This window comes from Meles meles, chromosome 7 (genome assembly GCF_922984935.1).
Source record: "Meles meles chromosome 7, mMelMel3.1 paternal haplotype, whole genome shotgun sequence".
In the NCBI taxonomy this organism is placed as follows: Eukaryota; Metazoa; Chordata; class Mammalia; order Carnivora; family Mustelidae; genus Meles; species Meles meles.
In genome coordinates this window covers 55,928,138-55,948,863 of record NC_060072.1, presented here as the reverse complement: position 1 = coordinate 55,948,863, position 20,726 = coordinate 55,928,138, and the positions used below count along the sequence as shown (strand labels likewise).

The following is a 20,726-nucleotide window of genomic DNA, read 5'->3' as shown; positions in this document are numbered from 1 at the left end:
GAGCTTTAATTTTTTGGTATCTTCTTGAATATTAGTTTTATAAATGCAAAAGCTGCAGTAAGGAAATCATTGGTTTATTTCCAGTTTCTGGGTTTTGGATGGAACAAATTCATTGGAAAGACTAAAAGAAAGCTGACTCACTTCCTTTTTAGGATATGAGAAAAAATATTTAGTTGAGAGTGCCCGAATAATTGAAAAAATTGTAACCATGATTTTGTTTTATCAAATTCTTTGATTGAATGCGTATTTTCCTTATTTAGTTACTGTGTGCAAATATGACCCTTTCTCCCAAATAACCAAAAGTGTAATGTTAAGTATCTATTGTTTTGGATTTAGATTTATGTATTGGACTGAATGGGGTGGAAAACCTAAGATAGACAGAGCTGCCATGGATGGAAGTGAACGTACTACATTAGTTCCAAATGTGGGCCGGGCAAATGGCCTAACTATTGATTATGCTAAAAGGAGGCTTTATTGGACAGACTTGGACACCAACTTAATAGAATCTTCAAATATGCTTGGTAAGCTTTACTTCTTTTTATTCAGACAGATAGTGTGTTATTCTTCCTATGCAGAAATCTGTGGCTGCTTTTTACCATTGGTTAGGTACTATTAATAGAACTTCATATGAATGTCTAGATTCTTTCTCTCTCTGGCATTGTATCCTGTTTATTATTATTAATAGTGGGCCAGGTACTTGGGTTCACATCTCTTTATTTTGTGGAAATTTCATTATTGTTGGACTTGTAATGGAATTTATAACTCCCTAGATATTCCTGAAGTGACTTTTTGTACTAGTAAAATACAGTATATTCATTGCCATCTTTTTATTGAAGGAAGAAGGAAAGTTCAACTTATAGACCCCTATGGAGAGAAAATAAGACTGTAGTCAAAACAGACCATTTGTAGGAGTTTAAACAAACTCACTGATTTATAGCAAGAATATAAGTTTGAGGCATAGGGTCAGACTGCAGATGGGTTGATTTCGGTGGCCTGGTCTGGTTTTAAAATTGCTTTTAAATAAATTGAGATAAATAAAATTCTATTTTAAATTGCTTACAAATGTCGGGGCACCTGGGTGGCTCAGTGGGTTAAAGCCTCTGCCTTTGGCTCAGGTCGTGATCCCAGAGTCCTGGGATTGGGCCTGAATTGAGCTCTCTGCTCACAGCAGGGAGCCTGCTTCCTTTCCTCTCTCTCTACCTGCCTCTCTGCCTACTTGTTATCTCTATCTGTCAAATAAATAAATAAAATCTTTTAAAAATATTTAAAAAAATAAATTGCTTACAAATATAATATTTTATATGTTAGTCTTTTTTTTTTTTTTTTTTTTTTTGACCAATAAGACTTACACTCTCCCGTTTCATACCTCTCCTTCTCCCCTGCCTGCTGCCTTTCTGAAAATAGGACTCAACCGTGAAGTTATAGCAGATGACTTGCCTCATCCTTTTGGCTTAACTCAGTACCAAGATTACATCTACTGGACGGACTGGAGCCGACGCAGCATTGAACGTGCCAACAAAACCAGTGGCCAAAACCGCACCATCATTCAGGGCCATTTGGATTATGTGATGGACATCCTCGTCTTTCATTCCTCTCGGCAGGCAGGGTGGAACGAGTGTGCTTCCAGCAATGGGCACTGCTCCCACCTCTGCTTGGCTGTGCCAGTTGGAGGTTTTGTTTGTGGATGCCCTGCCCACTACTCTCTTAATGCTGACAATAGGACTTGTAGTGGTAAGCTCTGTTTCCCCATAAAGCAAACTAGGATTCAAGGAGAAAGCAGGATTTTGAAAACACTGTATAGCTCATGTTCTTTCTAGAGTAAAAAGTTGTTGAAGTCCAGAGTTGATTGTTTAACAAAAGAGAAAGATTAAAGATGGAAAAAGGCAAGTTTTTGTAACTTACTATTTGAGGATATCTATAGCTGTTATGGAAAAATTGATAGAGAAAAATTGAGTCTTTACTCTTGAGCATTAAATATTTAGTGCACAATAGTATAGCTTCATTGAGAAAGACAGTCACACATGCACTCTACATAATTTATATTCATTTTTATAACGGAAGAGCAGTAAAAACAGTACAACAAGGAGAATCTTCAAATACAACCTCCTTGTCCTTTGAAGTTCATAGAATAGACTAAAGGTAAAAAATTTAAGTGTGTAAGAGTCCAAGTGGAAAACGCATGAGTAAATTTAGTCTGGTATGAAACAGATGTAAATATATGGGAAATTAGCACATGCTCTGAACGTAGTGGGTGTTCAATTCCAGTTGATGACCAGATGACCAGATCTTCTCATCCAGTCATGAATCTACATTTTTTTTTGGCTGCAGTATCTTCTGATTTATAAACATTAGCAATACATATTACATATTACATATTAAACACACATAATCACACATACACTTTGCTAATAACAGCAAAACACAGTGTGTAGTAAACATTTTTGGCTTAGGGAAACCTGGTTATGACTCAAGTATTGGTGAATGCCCATGTCTTGATGGATAGACAAGAACTAATGGGTAGATATGATAAAGAAATAGAGAATTCAATCAGAAAGAGTAAATTCATGGTGGAGAATTGTAGGAAATGGTTCACTAGGGTAAGTGGTAACAGAACTGCTATAGGATATTAGATTATTAATTATTCATTAGTAATATATAACAATATATAATAAATATGTGATACGGAAAACATTACATATAACTAATATAAAGTAAAAATATATATCATATAAACATATAAACTTATTTATTTATTATGTAATTATAGTAGATAAAATAACAAATAATAGCATGATATAAAATAACTATTAACTATTCAATTAACTATTGAAATTATTTTGTGCCTGGAAGTATAAGAAGTCACATAGGAAAGGATTTAGTGTGTTGTGACACAAGGCTTTGGTTGTGAAAAAGGAATACCATAAATTTATAGTTCAATGATTTGGAGTCTTTGCCACATATTAGTTTTGTGTTCTACTAAAGCAAGTCACACAAATTTTTTTTATGTGTGCAGTGTTAGGACTGGGCAGAGAGAGAGAAGCAGACTCCCCGCTGAGCAGGAACCTGAGGCAGGGCTCCATCCCAGGACCCTGAGCTGAAGGCAGATACTTAACCAACTGAGCCACCCAAGTGCCCCAAGCCACGGATTTTTTAAGCCTTAAATTTCCCATTTGTAAATGGGAATAATAATAACTACTGTGTAAGGTTGCTGTGAAAATTAAGATACAACATGATTTAATTGTATTTGAAGAGAAAAGGCATGGTAGCTGGGAAGTGAACTAGACTGGTGTGGTAATCAGATAGATTTGCTTGGGATTGTAACGGTGGTGATGGAGAAAAGCTGCAGATTAAAGGTCTGTTTTGAAGCTAGAGTGAACAGAACTTGTTAATGGGTTGGATGTGAGGAAGAAGAGGATGGAGGGAGCAAGGATGACTTAGATTTTTGGTTTCAATAAAGTCGATAGGAGATGAGAAGACTAGAGAGGAAGACTCATTAAAAAGTTCAATTTTTGGCAAGTTTGTATTGAGTTTCCTATGGGACATTGAAATAGATACATTAAATATATAGTTGGATAGAAGAGGGGGGAGACATGAGGTTGGAGATAATAGATTTTGGAATTACTAGCATGTATTTAAAATGGGTAAGATTACTTAGGGGAGAAGGTTTAGAGCTGGGGTCCGCAAACTTGCTGTAAAGGGCCAGAGAGTAAATATTTAGGCTTTGTGAATCATACAGTTTGTCACATCTGTTCAACTCTGTCCACTGTAGCATGAAAGCAGCCATTATCAAGATATTTCTAAATTATGTCTGAATTCTGATAAGCTTTATTCCAAAACAGGCAGCACACCAAGATATAGTTATGAACCATAGTTTGCCAACTCCGGGTGTAGAGACAGGAAAGGATCTGGTAACCTAAGGAACTTTGAGGAGAGAAAGCACAGCCAAAGAGGTAGAAGGAAAAGCAGGCACCAGAAATAGGATTACTCCCAAAAAGAACTGTGTTGAATGCTGCTGAGAGATTGAGTTAGGTGATTCCTAATCTACTGGATTTTTTTAATAAGATGGTTATTAGTAACTCTAAAGAGAGTAATTGCAGGGAAGTAGTGGTGAAAGATTAGAGTTGGTCAAAATGTGAAAGGAGAAAGGGAAAGGGAGGTAGTATCTTTTTCAAGAAGTTTGACTTTGAATGGAAGGAGAAAATAGAGGTGATGACTGATGGAGGATGGAGACAAGGGGAATATGGAAAGACTTTTTGAGATCATTATTCTAGCTGCTTATATCTGTGCATAATAGTTGGTGAGTGAAGGCCATGAGAAATCAGTGCTGGGAGTCCCTAATATCCATCTCTCTTTGGTTACCTTTTGGTGATAGATCTTTAGTGTTTCAAGAGGCTTTCTGTTGTGTGCTCTTTCTATAATGAGGACTATTTAATGTTTGTGTAGAGATATATTAGATTCTAAGGCAGATTATGAGAGAATTTTAACACAAAGTACTTGCCATCAGAAAGTTTTCCAGCACTGTGTGTGATTTATTCCTTGACCTGTTTGTTTGTTTCTTTCTTTTTTGAGATTTTATTTATTTGAGAAAGTGAGAAAACAAACAGTGGGGAGGAGCAGAGGGAGAGGGAGACCTGCTGAGCAAGGAACCCGATGTAGGGTTCCATCCCAGGATCCTGGGATCATGACCTGAGCCAAAGGCAGACGCTTAACCAACTGAGCCACCTATGCACCCCTGACCTGTGTTTCAAAAGTGAAATCAGATTGTGTTGTTTCTCTGCTCAAAGCCTTGCAATGGCTCCCCATTTCACACGAAGTAAAAACCTTCTTATAACGGCCTACAGGTTCCTACATGTTCCATATCCTACACTTTACATTCCTCCCCTTTTGCTTCTCTAACCTCAGCTTCTACTCTTTTCTCCCTTGTTCTCTTCATGACAACCACACTAGCCTTGTTGTTATTTTCAGATATGCCAGTTACTTCTGTCTTAGGATTGTTGTACTGCCTCTTGCCTTTTGAAATGTTTTTCCTGCAAATATTTTCATGGATATACTTCACCTCCAAGTCTTTGCTTAATTGTGACCTACACAGTGAGACCTGGTCTACCTTATTTAAACCAAATCATCCTTTCATGCTTTCTAGCATTGCCAGTGTTCTTTACCTGTACTTTTTCTTTTTTCTGTAACACTTACCACTCTTTTATATCCTATACAATTTATATACTCTAATATTTATATACTGTAACTTCTTTATTATGTTAATTGCTTTTGTCTGTCTACTGGAATATAAACTCCCTGAAGCAGCATTTTGTTTTGTGTTTTCACTGATATATCTTAGGTGCCTACAACAGTGCTTGGTAAATAGTAATGATTCAAGAAATCATTGTTAAATAAAAGGATGAATAAGCAGTACAGCACTTGGAAAAATACATGTGCTCTTCTATTGACAGCTACGTGACTTTGGGGAAAAGCTTAACATTTCTGAGTTTGCTTACCTAAAAATGGAGGTGATAATTTTGGGGATTAACATCTAGAATGATGAGTGATATGTTGGAGGTCCTAAATAAATGTTTGTTTCTTTTACCTTCAGAATTATGGCTACAGGGCTCTCTATAGTTATTGTCATCTAATGTATATTTCTTTATGTGTTTATTCCTTTATTCTTTCAATGAATATTTATTGAATGTCTGCTACATACTGGGCATCATTTGAGCCAGTGGAAAATGTAGCAGTGGATGAAATAGACATCAGTCTCTGCCCTCATGGAGCTTCTATTTTAGTGGAACAGATATTGAACCAAATAAGTAAAACTGTATCATGGGTTAGAAGATAAATATTATGGAGAAATATTAAGAGCAAGAAAGGGTGAGGAGGATTGCAACATTAAATATGACAATCAGAGAAATCTTTACTGATAAAGTGACATTATGTCAAGACCTGAGAGAGATAAGGAAATGAGCTAGGTGGATATCTGGGAGAAGACCTATTAAGTAAACGGGATAGCAAATGCGAAGGCCTAAGGAGGGAGAATGGAGTATCAGAGGAACACCTAGGAGGCCAGTGAGTAAAGAGATTAAGTCACAGAGGAAACAGAAAGCCAAATTGTGGAATCCCTTGTTCATTACCAATGTGGCAGGTCTCTATGCCACTTTTGTGCAAATTAGGGAAAGGTGTTTCCTTTGGGCAAAGGTGCACGGTTTGGTTAATGACATGTGGCCTGGATATTGGTCCATACTCAGTGCCCTTGACATAGTGCACAGATGGCCCATCAGATGCAATGGACTTGGCCTTGTAGTTTATGAAGGTCTTACACAAGAGCGTCGCCTCCTTTTAAGCTGCAGGTGAACAGTTGTACCTTCAGAAGAGAGCTGAAAACCTCCTTCCTATGTAACACCTCATCTTCCAACTTGCGTAGCTGTCTTCACTGTGGGAATACAAGACTCAGCCTGGAGGACAATTTTTAAAGTACCATTTTGCAGAAGTTAATTGGGTTAGAGGTTACATAAATTAAGATGGATTTAGGTTTATAAAATTGCATATTCTTTTTTACTTTAAACACTAAATGACTAAATCAAGTCTTCATTGAAATAAGTCAGAACATTAGCTTCCTCTTAGAAATACTGAGCCAACTAATTGTAGCTGTTAATGCCGTCCACAGACTTCTTGAAACAAGCATTTAGGGGACCTGGGTGGCTCAGTCTGTTAACCATCTGCCCTTGGCTCGGGTCATGATCCCAGCGTTCTGGGATCGAGCCCTGCATCGGGCCACACACTCAGCGAGGAGCCTGCTTTTCCCTCTCCCTCTGCCTGCTGCTCCCTCTACTTATGCACGCTCTCTGTCAAATAAATAAAATCTTAAAAAACAAAAAAAACAAGCATTTATTTGGAGCCATATTCTATATTTCTAGAACACCAAACTATGGAATCTAATTGAAAGTTAAAACTTGACTCAAACCCCCAAAAAACCAAAAAACCTAGTAAAACAGTAGAAGCCAAATATATATATTTGATTAATTGTTTTCCAGGCAGGAGAAGTTGGCAACTAAAACTCTGGAGTCTAAGCTTCATTGTATATCTTAGTGTAAGTGGTGATTATTCTGTTAGAAACTTACTGTTTAGAACCTCTCCTCCTTTTTTCTTGATTTACAAGAAAGTAATACTGCCAAAAAAAATAATTCTTTAAAAAAAAAAAGATAGCTACTCTGTTGTGACATGTATTCTTACTACTTAAGGCCTGGGTTCTACGAAAACTGCTAAAAGTTGTTAAGTCAATATGTGATGGAGTCAACTCTAGATAATGAAGGGTTCCACTGGAATCATTGGAATATTTTCTGATCTTCCAAGCTGGGTATGGGCTTTTAGCCAGTGAGGTACTTACATAAAGCAGGATTTCTATGTTGTGAATGTAACATTGTGTGTCAATGATGCTTCACTTAAAAAAAAAAAAAAAAAAAGTATTTCAGTTTTGTGAATATCAAGTTTCTTTATGAATACCAATGAGTTTCTTTGGGATTGAAGCCAACGTACATTTGGGTATAAATGTAAAGTAAACCAGGGAAGGACACATAATGGAGTTGTGAAGAATGGGGCTTAGGAAGAAATAAAGCAAGGAGTTCTGGATTGGCCATTTATGTTTGTATCCATGAGAAGGACAAAATTCTACTGGATTCAGGTGATGACTGGATACCAAGAGAATAGAGTATAATTATGGAATTTTTATATATGTTTTAATGAAGATGTTCAAAATGCTAGTAGACTTTGAAGTTGTTGGTAGCACTGTCAAGTGCTGTTGTCTTCTAGATATTTGCCTGCATTAAAGATAATTACATAGTAATCAGTGGCTTACTCCCCAGGAAAGGGAAGTTTAGTCTGTGTTGCATTTCCCCATTTCATAATTTTAGGATATCATCTTAGCATCAGAGCAGAATATTTTTTTTTAAAGATTTTATTTATTTATTTGACAGAGAGAGATCACAAGTAGGCAGAGAGGCAGACAGAGAGAGAGAGAAAGAGAGAGAGAGAGAGAAGGAAGCAGGCTCCCTGCTGAGCAGAGAGCCCGATGCGGGACTTGATCCCAGGACCCTGGGATCATGACCTGAGCCGAAGGCAGAGACTTAAACCACTGAGCCACCCAGGCACCCCCAGAGCAGAATATTTTTTAGTGAAAATATAAATACAAGGTTTTTTTAATGAGGATCAGAGCTAATGAGTTTAATGCATTTGTTTTTGCTAGTTCTGTGTGTGTCTGTGTGTATGTGTGAGAGAAAATGAGAAGGAAGGAAGGAAAGGGGAGGAGAGAGAGATTTTTACTGGCTCTCTCTCCTTACAGTTATCATATATACACAATGCAAAAATCAAACCTGTGTCTGCAGTCCATGAGGGTTTGTTTAATTTCTGTTAATACCAACTTTATTACTGCTACTGCTCAATAATAATGAGCAATAGTTATTTTACTCTACATTTATATAATTTTTCATTGAGGTATAATTGACATAATGCATTACAATTTTTAAAATATCTTTATATATGTTGTAAAATTCTTAGAGCAACTTAATGAGCAGGATTAGATCATTATAACCTTATTTTAGAGTTGAACAAACTTTGACCTAAAGAGGTTCAGTGACTTACTTACAATCAAGTGACTAGATAGTAAGACAGCTGAGACTAAAACCAGTCGTGAAGCTTTTGCTTTGACCTACGGAGGCTATGGTTCCTGCCACCCACAAGAATAGATTATGGAAGGGTGGGAATATTCATTTGGTGGACAAGAATTTTGATATCATTATCACATGCTTCTTGAAATTGAGTCTCCTGGGCGCCTGGGTGGCTCAGTGGGTTAAAGCCTCTGCTTTCAGCTCAGGTCATGATCCCAGGGTCCTGGGATCGAGGCCCACATCGGGCTCTCTGCTCAGCAGGGAGCCTGCTTCCCTTCCTCTCTCTCTGCCTGCCTCTCTGCCTACTTGTGATCTCTGTCTGTCAAGTAAATAAATAAAATCTTTAAAAAAAAAAAAAATTGAGTCTCCTTTTATACCACTGTGGACAAGATGGAACAAAATAGGCTAGTGATGTGTCACTGAGTAAAGTCATAACTGGTTTGGTAGCATAGTGCTGTTAGTGTCACCTTGAGGAGAGTTTCTGGGAACATTCCAAAGGGTTTTGTTCTCAGCCTTTCTTCCTCAGCATCTGTGTTTGTTTTGTATGAAATACAGGCAATAAGTTATATCCAACACTTGGGTGATACAAGACTTAGAGAGTAATTGTGTTTCAAATTTGCTCTTGTCCTTCTTTAAGCTCCAACTACTTTCCTGCTCTTCAGTCAAAAGAGTGCTATCAACCGCATGGTGATTGATGAGCAGCAGAGCCCTGACATCATCCTTCCTATCCACAGCCTTCGCAATGTCCGGGCCATAGACTATGACCCACTGGACAAGCAACTCTATTGGATTGACTCACGACAAAACATGATCCGAAAAGCACAAGAAGATGGCAGCCAGGTAATTCAGGGTTCAGTTCAAAATCTTTTTCTTTTTCCTGATAGTTGGAGTAACCAACCATCCTGTTTTACTTAATTCTTGAGAGAGAAAGAGAATGTGTGTGTGTCTGTGAGAGAGAGGGAAAGGGAGGAAGAGAGAGAGAGAGGGAAACTCAAATTCTGGACCTAGTAGCTTTTTTTCCTCCTAATGATCTTTGAATAAACAATTGATGATTCCATTGGATTAAAAATTGTACAAGGAACATGGACGGGACTGGAAGAGATTATGCTGAGCGAAATAAGTCAAGCAGAGAGAGTCAAGTATCATATGGTCTCACTTATTTGTGGAGCATAACAAATAACATGGAGGACATGGGGAGATGGAGAGGAGAGAGAGTTGAGGGAAACTGGAAGGGGAGATGAACCATGAGAGACTATGGACTCTGAAAAACAACCAGAGGGTTTTGAAGGGGCGGGGGGGTGGGAGGTTGAGGAACCAGGTGGTGGGTAATAGTGAGGGCACGTCCTGCATGGAGCACTGGGTGTGATGCCAAAACAATGAACACTGTTATGCTGTAAATAAACAAATTAAAAAAAAAAATTGTACAAGGAGGGTGCCTGGGTGGCTCAGTTGGTTAGTCAGCTTCCTCTGGCTCAGGTCATGATCCCAGAGTCCTGTGATTGAATCCCACATTGACCTCCCAACTCTGCGGGGAGTCTGCTTTTCCCTCTGACCTTCTCCCCCTGACCTTCTCCCCTCTCATGCTCTTTCTCCTCCCTCTCTCTCTGTCAAATAAATAAATAAATAATTTTAAAAAATTATACAAGGAAAATTTATGCTCATGTGTTGGGAATGACTTTGTCGCTGCCACTCATACCTGTTTTTGTAGCTTTTTCCATTATGGTTCCATTTACATGGAATGTTAGAAGCTTTTAAATCAAATAGACCTTGATTTTGATCTCAGCTCTGTCACTCACTAGGATTCTTATGAACTTCTTTTTTTAAGATTTATTTATTTATTTGAGAGAGAGAATCCTCAAGCAGACTCCCTGCTGAGTATGAAACTGGCCATGGGGTTTGATCCCAGGGCCCTTGGATCATGACCTGAACTGAAAGCAAGAGTAGGCTGCTTAACCGACTGAGCTACCCAGGAACCCCTTTTATGAACTTTTTAGCTGAAAACTATGCAAAGCTCAGAGCCCACTATCTGTTACATAGTAGGTAGGGACTCAGTAAATAACAGTTCTATTAACTATATTTAAAAGGTTCAGAGGATAGGAAACTTATCAGTAAAATTAAAAACATCTAGGATATGTTATCATTAACCTAATGATATGGAGGGACTGTTATTTGGTGACTGTGGGATGGGAATGAAAATACTATTAACAAATCTTGTCTATGCTTACACACCAGTCACAGTTTGCATGCTGTTATCCATACTACATGACTTTCTGTGGCTAAGCAGTTTTAAACTGGGAGTACCATAAATAATTATTTGTCTTCCTTATAGCAGTGATGTTGGATTTTGAGTTTATCAAACTGGGGAAATTGGATTACTAATTTTTTTTTAATTTATTTATTTTTTTCAGCGTACCAGTATTTGGATTACTAGTTTTTGATATGTCTTACTATTTCAGAAAAAGATAGCAAGGAGATAATGTATTTAGGGGCTGTTGAGGGGTCGTTGAGGGGGTACAGTTATTGGGGTGTATTACAGATGCACCTTATACTGTATAGGCCAGGGCTAACAGGCTGATAAGTGGTAGATAGAAATTACATTATAGCTGTTATTATACAGATGAGGACAGAAGATAAATGAGATAGCTTCATTAAGGAATATGTTAGCTCAGAGTTGCCAAGTGAAGGAAATATCACTTATTTGGGTAGAACAAACTTATTTGAACTTAACTGCTCTAACTACTTTGTCAAAAAATTTTTTTTTCGGTGGTTTGAGGACTGGAGAAAGACATGACTGGTAGGTGTGGTTTGTGGCCCTAATTGCTTTGTCTCTGTAAGCAGTTTCTCCCCTTCAGCACTGTTGACATTTTTTAGGCTGTATAAATCTTTGTTGTGGAGGGATAACCTGTACATTGTAAACCGTTTAGCAGCAACCCTGACCTCTATCCACTAGATGCCAGTTACACCTCCATAGGTGTAGCAGTCCAAAATGTCTCCATACCATGCCAAATGCCTTAAGTTAGGAACCACTACTTTAGTGGTATTTCTGAAGAGTAGTTCTAGCTGAGATAGCTGCCACCTCCTCATTCTAATCAATGCAATGTCAGGTCCCTAGAGCAATTAATGTGTCCTCAGCTCTCTCCTCTGCCCCAGATCATAATAACCAAAGGGAACATTTGAAATGCATGGTAATAAGGAGGCACATTACCCATAAAAAAATGTATTAGTAAGGAATGTCTGGTGAGACTTGAGCATTCCTTCTCAAGTTTGTAACCACATATGTGTAAGCATTGTGAGTGATCACCTCAGGGCTCTTTGGCTTTGAGTCTAATTTTCTGTGTGTATGTGTTTTTTTTTCCCCAGGGCTTTACTGTGGTTGTGAGCTCAGTTCCAAATCAGAACCTAGAAATACAACCCTATGACCTCAGCATTGATATTTATAGCCGCTACATTTACTGGACTTGTGAGGCCACCAATGTCATTAATGTAACAAGATTAGATGGGAGATCAATTGGAGTGGTACTAAAAGGCGAGCAAGACAGACCTCGAGCCATTGTGGTGAACCCGGAGAAGGGGTATGTTACTGAAGTTGCATTCAGATATCTTGGCATCTGAGACCCTTATCAGCCTTCCTTTTCAGCTCATGTGTTCTTTACTGTTCAGTATTCTGTGCTCCAGTGAAAAACTCAATATTCTCCATACACCTGCCCCTGCATTTTCTTATATCCTTGCTTTCTGTGATTTTACTGCCTAGAATTTCTTTCCTTAGTCACTGTTGCTATAGTTCTAATTTCTAACCGTACCTTCAGGATGATTGGAACCTCAGCATCCTGTACGAAGTTTTCCTTGATCTACCTGACCCCAGCCAGGTGTGATTTTCCCCTCTCCCAAGTATCCAGCCCTCTATCTGTGCCTCTCTAGTTATTCTTAGTCCTCTACCTTACACTCAGTTGTTTTTCAGGTTGTATTTTCTACTAGACTTGAGGTTCCTTTATGACAAGAACTAATACATTTTCTTCATTCAATACAGAGCTTTACATTTGGACTCATTTGCACCTGAATGAATAAGGAATTCATCAGGGGAACTAGCTTATTTCAGAAGAGAGGAAAGAGATGAGCTCTAGAAGTTAAATATGAGAAATAATTCATGTGTGACTTAGTTTTAGTTATGAAATAGACTAATTGGAGAAAGAATTTAAAATTTGGTGTTCAGGTCTTCCTGGATAACTCTTCTTTTATTTCTCCTATTTTATTTATATATTGTAATATTCCAAAAGCATAAGTATGCCTGTGTCTATCACTTCATTTTATTTTTAAGAAATCTTTACATCCAACGTGGGGCTTGAACTCAAAACCATGGGGTCAGGAGTTATCACCCACTAAACAAACCAGGCACCTCTATCACTACATTTTAATCCGTGAAAATTAGCTCCCTAAGAACTTCTATGTACCCTGTGTTACTATTATTGAAAGTAATTGAAGTATCCCATGGCCTTAAAATACATATTTTAAAACTTTTAAAAATAAGATTTTAAAATATTCTCCTTTTATCTTAAGAATGTTCTCATTTTGTATGGTTTCTTTGCTGAACTTACTGTTTCCTTCTCTCTTCAGGTATATGTATTTTACCAATCTTCAGGAAAGGTCTCCCAAAATTGAACGGGCTGCTTTGGATGGAACAGAACGGGAGGTCCTCTTTTTCAGTGGCTTAAGTAAACCAGTTGCATTAGCCCTTGATAGCAGATTGGGCAAGCTCTTTTGGGCAGATTCAGATCTCCGGCGAATTGAAAGCAGTGATCTCTCAGGTACCCAAGAAATGTTTTTCCTTTTTTAAATTTGAGTTATTGAGATGATTTGTTAATAGAACATGTATTTTTCTTCCATTGTATTAATTTTATGCACATTTCTTTACAGTTCTATCTACTAAAGGGTAGTTAGCATCATGTTGGTTGGATAGTACTTTTTCTTCAACTGTCAACATGATTAGTTCCTCTGTTATCTAATAATTTCCTAATTTTCTTGATTTGAGCTCTGTAAATAATACATTTCTAATGCATCACTTCTCCCTTCCTAATTCTTATGTTCTAGTTTATGTTCTTATCTTCTCTGGCCTAGGGTCTAGCCAATGAAATCTCTTCCCTGCTGATTTTCCCCCCTTGAAAGTTTATACACTGTTCCTAAATTTTCTGAAGCATGGCTTCCAATCATGTCACTGCTACTAAAAAAAATTTCAGGATAGTCTCATAACCTGAAGAAAAAGTCTAGTTGTATACTTAAGTTGGTATTCGCCTTTCACAAACCCATCGTCAAACTCAGATAATCTTACCATTGCTGGTGTTGTAACCAAATGAAATCATTTTTTTGGTTCTTCACATGTACTTTTACTTTCTTATTGTCTTAACACCTCTGTCTAAATCATAGTTACTTCACCTCCCCCCAATTTCTGATGTCCAAATAACTCTATGTGGCCTCACTAGTGATCAGGTAAATGAAATTAAAATAATACATTATTTATGTCTATCAGAATGGCAAAAATATGTTAAAGTTGATTACACCCAACATTGGTCAGAATGGTAGAAAATGGCATGCTCTCATGCACTTTGGTATAAATGGAATTGGTAAGATCTTTTTGGAGGGCAATTTGCCAGTGAATTTCCCCTGTGTATAGCTGCCTTTTTTTTTTTCTTTTTCTTTCTTTCTTTTTTTTTTTTTTTACAGAAATCGCCATTTGTACAAGGGTCCCTGTGAGCATTATTTATAATAGTCTGTTGCAGAGAAACATTCTGGTATATCTAGTGTATAGAATAGTGCAGTCATTTTCCAAAATATGAGGTAGATTTCTGTGTACTGACAGAGGAGGATAATTTTTAATAACTAAGTTGCATAACAATGTTTATTAAGATCGTTTTGTTTAAAAATTATTTATTTATTAAAGATTTTATTTGGGAGAGGGAGTGAGTGAGTGAGAGAGAAGGAGCAGGGCGAGTAGCAGAGGGAGAGGTAGAAGCAGACTTCCCCTGAGCAGGATGACGTGGGCCTCCATCGCAGGGCCCTGGGATCATGACCTGAGCCAAAGACAGATGCTTAACCGATGGAGCCACCCAGGTGCCCGAAGTTTTGTTTAAAATTTAAATTAACTTTATATATGTCTGCACACACACACTATTTGATGACAGCTTGCCCTCTAAAAATATTTATACTGTGTATACACATATGTATGAATACACTCATACCAATAGGTATAGATACTATTAAAAAACATATGAGTCTTTCTCTGATTGACTTATTTCACTAAGCATAATACCCTCTAGTTCCATCCATGTCGTTGCAAATGGCAAGATTTCATTTTTTTGATGGCTGCATAGTAGTCCGTCATATATACATACACACCACATCTTCTTTGTCCATTCATCTGTTGATGGACATCTAGGTTCTTTCCATAGTTTGGCTATTGTGGACATTGCTGCTATAAACATTCGGGTGCATATGCCCCTTCAGATCACTACATTTGTATCTTTAGGGTAAATACCCAGTAGTGCAATTGCTGGGTCATAGGGTAGCTCTGTTTTCAACTTTTTGAGGAAACTCTATGCTGTTTTCCAGAGTGGTTGCACCAGCTTGCATTCCCACCAATAGTGTAGGAGGGTTCCCCTTTCTCTGCATCCTCACCAGCATCTGTTATTTCCTGACTTGGTAATTTTAGCTATTCTGACTGGCGTGAGGTGGTATCCCATTGTGGCTTTGATTTGTATTTCCCTGATGCTGAGTGATATGGAGCACTTTTTCATGTGTCTGTTGGCCATCTGGATGTCTTCTTTGCAGAAATGTCTGTTCATGTCTACTGCCCATTTCTTGACTGGATTATTTGTTCTTTGGGTATTGAGTTTGATAAGTTCTTTATAGATTTTGGATACTAGCCCTTTATCTGATATGTTGTTTGCAAATATCTTCATGAGCGGGGTAGGGAGAGGGTGGTGGGGTTATGGACATTGGGGAAGGTATGTGCTATGAAGTGTGTAACCTGGCGATTCACAGACCTGTACCCCTGCGGCTAATAATACATTATATGTTAATAAAAAGAAGAAAGAAACATATGAGTGTATATGTTTGTATGTTCCTTGAGGAATAGGCAAGCAGATATACCTTGAGAAAGGTCTGGAAGGCTAGCATACTAATGTGTTAAGAGTATTTATTTCTGTATCATTTGAATTTTTATGTTTGAATACATTTGTTATTTTTTTAAAAACTAGAAAATACTCTATCTTTTCAGGTTCAGGTGCCTCCTTCCATTATACCTTTTCTGATTGTGGTCATACACACATTTATGCATGTCTGTACACATACCTCACACCGTATATTCTTTCCCTCATGTGATCACTTGTATCTCTTATGTCACCTCTAATTTGGATAATAGTTATTTATGTCAGTGTTTTAACTCTTTTTAGTCTTGAGGGTGGGGTTTTTTACCCCTTTCTTTCCTTCCCTCTCTTTTCATTTATGATGTTTATTTTTCGTTTTTAAAAGCAATGTCCATTCAAAACAGCTTAGAAGAGAAAAAGAAGAAAAAATCCAAAACACTGTCATTAGTAACACTTAGTAACACTTTAACTCCCCCCCCTTTTTTTTTTAGATTTTATTTATTTATTTGACAGAGAGAGAGAGAGATCACAAATAGGCAGGGCGGGGGTGGGGGGGTTGGGAAGCAGGCTCTCTGCTGAGCAGAGAGCCCAATGAGAGCCTTGATCCCAGGACCCTGGAATCATGACCTGAGCTGAAGGCAGAGGCTTAAACCCCCTGAGCCACCCAGGTGCCCCAAACTTCCATTTTTTTTTAATGCATTTTTTTTCCACCCTTAATTATGAAATGGTTCCACCATACAAAAATTACAAAGTTCCTGCCATCCAACTTTGTTAAATCTAGAGTTTGGGGCCATATTTGCTTCCCTTCCTCCTTCTCTTACTTGAGATGAAACATTAGAATTTTGAAACCCTTACGTATCCCTTCCCAATTCTTATCTCCTTCCTCTTTTCCTTGAGGTAACTTTTGATATTTTTCATGGCCATACATATTTTGTTCTCTATGTCTGTTTTTTACCATGCCTACATACATATGTATTCAAACTTTTTTTTTCACTTTTTAAACTTAATATTGCCATGTATCCCTTTGTAGTTTGCATTTTTCAGATATAGTTTTAAGATAATCACTGTTGATCTACAATTCTATTCATTTATTTTCATCACTAAATAGTACTTCATTGTACGAATCATTCTACATTTTATTCTATCTAAACTGCTATTCCCAGCATTTTGGCATTAAAAGAAGTGTTTCAATGAGTATTCTTATGCAGTTATTTGAACATTTCTCTGTGGCCTAAACCTTGTAGTAGTATTGCTCTGTAATGTGCTATGTATACATTCACGTTGAGCAGATTGCTATTCAGTGATTATATCAATTTAAAACCCCCCACCAGAAGTATATGAGTTGTCCCTCTTGTATTTGATATTGTTAGACTTAAAAATTTTTACTAGTCCAATAGTTTAAAAAGTATATCTCATTAATAAAATTTGCATTTCCCTGTTTGATATTAATTTATTAGTCATTCTTATTTCTTCCATGAATTACTATATTGCCCATTTTTTTACTACTGATTTTTAAAAATTCTTTATCAGACTGTTAATCCATTATCAAGCTACATATATATTGAAGGAGAATTGGCATGTTTAAGTAATTCAGTCTTTCATTCATGACTGTGACATATCCCTCCATTTTTTTAGTCTTGTTTGATAATTTTTAGTATACCTTTACACTTTCCTCTGTAAAGAAGGATAGATATTGCATAAATCTTCTTCCAGTTTGTGATTTACCTTTTCATTCTCCCAGTGGTATCTTTAGATGAAAAAAATTCTTAATTTTAGTGCAGTACAGTTTACTAATTTTTCCCTTTAAGATTAGTATCTTTTATGTTCTGTTTAAGAAATCTCTGCCTACTGCAAAGTCACAAAGATAATCTGTTGTGGGTTTTTTTTTTCCCCCTAAAACTTGTTTAACTTTTCTCATTGAGATCTATGATCCATTTAGAACTTTTTTGTGTGTATGTTGTGAGGTAGGGGTTAAAAAAATTTTTTTTCCCATATTACTATTTGATTTAACATCAGTTTTTGAGAAGATAATTCTTTCTCCACTGTTCTCTAACAACATCATCTTTGTTATAAATGAAGTGACTTTGTTTGAGTTTCTTTTTGGAATCTAATGTTCCTTCGGTCACTTTGTCTTATGTGATATTTTATTGTCTTAATTGTTTATAATGTTAGAACAAATTTATCTGGCAGTGTTCATCTTTAATATTTCTTCAAGATAGCTATTTGTTGACACTTTGTATTTCCATTTACATTCTAGAATCTGCCTCTGAGTTTCCACCAAAAAATTCCAAACCTAGTAGAATTTTGACTGGGTTTGCTTTGAATTTATAGGTCAATTATGGAGAATTACTATTTTTTATAATATTAGTCTTCCAGATCATGAACATGGTATCAACAATGGTATTTTAATTGAATAAATGAACATGTCTTTTCATTGTTGACTCCAGAATTTTACTTAAATGGAGTTTTACTCCATTTATTTAGAACTTGAATTTCCCTCAGTGTTTTATAGTTTTCTATGTAGAGATCTTTCCCATTTTTCATTAGAGTTATTCCTTGGTATTTGAGGCTTTTGAATGGTAGTGGTAAAGAATGTTCTAAATATTTAATATTTCACTTTCTGACTGTGGCAGGAATAAAAAATAGTTACTTTTTTCCCCCCTCACTCTTTTATTATGAGCTCATTCCCAGGAACCTTGCTAAATTCAGTTATCTGTGGTTTCTTTAAGATTTGAACATCATAGAATCATTTATCTACAAATTAATGAAAGTTTCTTTTTCCTCATTGCGTTATTGTTCTGGCTAGGACCTCCAATACAATGTTGAATAGAATAATAGAATCTTGGGTTTTTTGGTTTTGTTTTATTTTTGTTTTTTCTTAATTTGGGGGAAAGCATTCAGTACTTCGTGATTAGGTATTATCTACTAAGGTTTTTCTGTAGATGACATTTTTATCAGATTAAGGAGGTTCCCTTCTGTTCCTAATTTGCTAGAACAAATCAAACTTGGCATAATACATTTTCCTTTTTATATATTGCTGGATTTTGTTTTGTACCTGGTGCTCCTAGTTCCTGAGCTACTTGATTTTGTTGCTGGCTTCACGAACTGCAGGCTTTTAATTTTCTATGGGCTACTATGTCCCTGGTCTGCTCCAGCTTCTGAATTTTGTATCATTTTGTGCTCTGCTTTCCTGTTTGTCCTTATGGGGTTTTACCTTAACTTTTTACTACAATTTTTAGGAGCCTAAGAAAATTTGTGTTTAACCCACCCTTGATCTGAATGTTGACTTAGGCAGTGACTTCTCATCTGGAGTATCTCCCCCTTTTTCTCCCTTTATCAAACTTAGCTTTATGCTTGCCTCTTTCCTAGAACTTTCCCTGATATTTCTAAAATACAAACTAATGCCCTTCTTTGATTAAATTCTCATTACTTAGGAAGCATGAAAATGTTCTATAGATATTTGAAGGACTATTATGGGGAGGAGGGGGAATGACTATATTTTTTTCTTTTTGAATGAGGGAGAAACTGTGGGGATGGAGAGAGTGGGGCACAGATTTCAACACACTGTATAAAAGATCTTTCATATAGTTAAACAGTAGAACGGTTGCCTGTTAAGATTTAACATCCCAGGGCGCCTGGGTGGCTCAGTGGATTAAGCCGCTGCCTTCGGCTCAGGTCATGATCTCAGGGTCTTGGGATCGAGCCCCACATCGGGCTCTCTGCTTAGCGGGGAGCCTGCTTCCCCCTCTCTCTCTGCCTACTTGTGATCTCTCTCTCTGTCAAATAAATAAATAAAATAAAATTTAAAAAAAGATTTAACATATCATGTCTGGGATGTTGTAGAAAGAATTCTTACTTTGTGGTGTGGTTTGAACCAGGTAATCTTTGAATCAGTCATTTTTTCTGTGTTCTGAGTGGCCAGATGGCGTGAGGGTGGAGTGGTTCTTCACAGAGGCCTCAGACGTACTCAGCAAGTAGAGGAGGCCAAGAGCTCAGAGCTCTGGGCTCACCACCACTGCTTTATCCAAAGAAATCTGTTTTTATCTGATTTATATGTTAAGGCTTTTCATAAAATGTAATTTGAAAAGTGGACTCTGCCTTTAAAAAAAATTTTGAAAACCACTCTGTCTTTTCTATGTTTCTGTGAACTAGAGTATTTACTATGTATTGGGCACTTACTTGCTTTTGTTTGTACTTAAATGTCTAGTCTGTTCTGTGGTATGTATATATCTTTTCAGAATGGGTTTTAATTTTTGTGGTAGACACCTTATATATTCTGTTTCAGTACTTTCGGAATCTAACTGGTATTTGAACAGTAGTTGCTGAATGTGTGATTTGACCCACATGAATCATTTCTGTTGAATGTTCTCTTTTCCAAGGTGCCAACCGGATAGTATTAGAAGACTCCAATATCTTGCAGCCTGTGGGACTGACTGTGTTTGAAAACTGGCTGTATTGGATTGATAAGCAGCAGCAAATGATTGAAAAAATTGACATGACAGGCCGAGAGGGTAGAACCAAAGTCCAGGCACGAATTGCCCAGCTTAGTGACATTCATGCAGTGAAAGAGCTGAACCTTCAGGAATATAGTAAGTGCTGATGGCAGACTGATAATTGCAGGAATCATGTTTATTGTAAGAAATTAAGACAAAATTAAGATGTTCCTGTCTGTCTTCTTACCTTTTTAAAACTTTACTTATTTATTTATTTATTTATAAGATTTTACTTATTTGAGAGAGAGCAGGAGCAGGAGCAAGGAAGGGGCAGAGGGAGAAGCAGACTCCCCGCTGAGGGACTCAGTACCAGGACCCTGAGATCATGACCTGAGCCAAAGGCAGACGGTTAACTGAGCCACCCAGGCATTCCTTCTTACCTTTTTCTTTAAAGATTTTCGTGCACTTTTAATCTTGCCATTTTTTAAACTGTGTTTTTAAAGCCT

General features: G+C 37.1%; 1 protein-coding gene across 1 annotated transcript in view; it reads left to right on the top strand.

Annotated features, from left to right (window-relative positions):
• Window positions 1-20,726, top strand: part of LRP6 (LDL receptor related protein 6) — a 175,962-nt gene that overhangs the window by 122,092 nt on the left and 33,144 nt on the right. Inside the window, exons 11-16 of the mRNA XM_046011596.1 lie at window positions 337-521; window positions 1,405-1,731; window positions 9,289-9,491; window positions 12,012-12,223; window positions 13,263-13,453; window positions 20,167-20,376. Of these exons, the coding sequence (XP_045867552.1) occupies window positions 337-521; window positions 1,405-1,731; window positions 9,289-9,491; window positions 12,012-12,223; window positions 13,263-13,453; window positions 20,167-20,376 (1,328 nt within the window). The remainder of the gene's footprint in view (window positions 1-336; window positions 522-1,404; window positions 1,732-9,288; window positions 9,492-12,011; window positions 12,224-13,262; window positions 13,454-20,166; window positions 20,377-20,726) is intronic.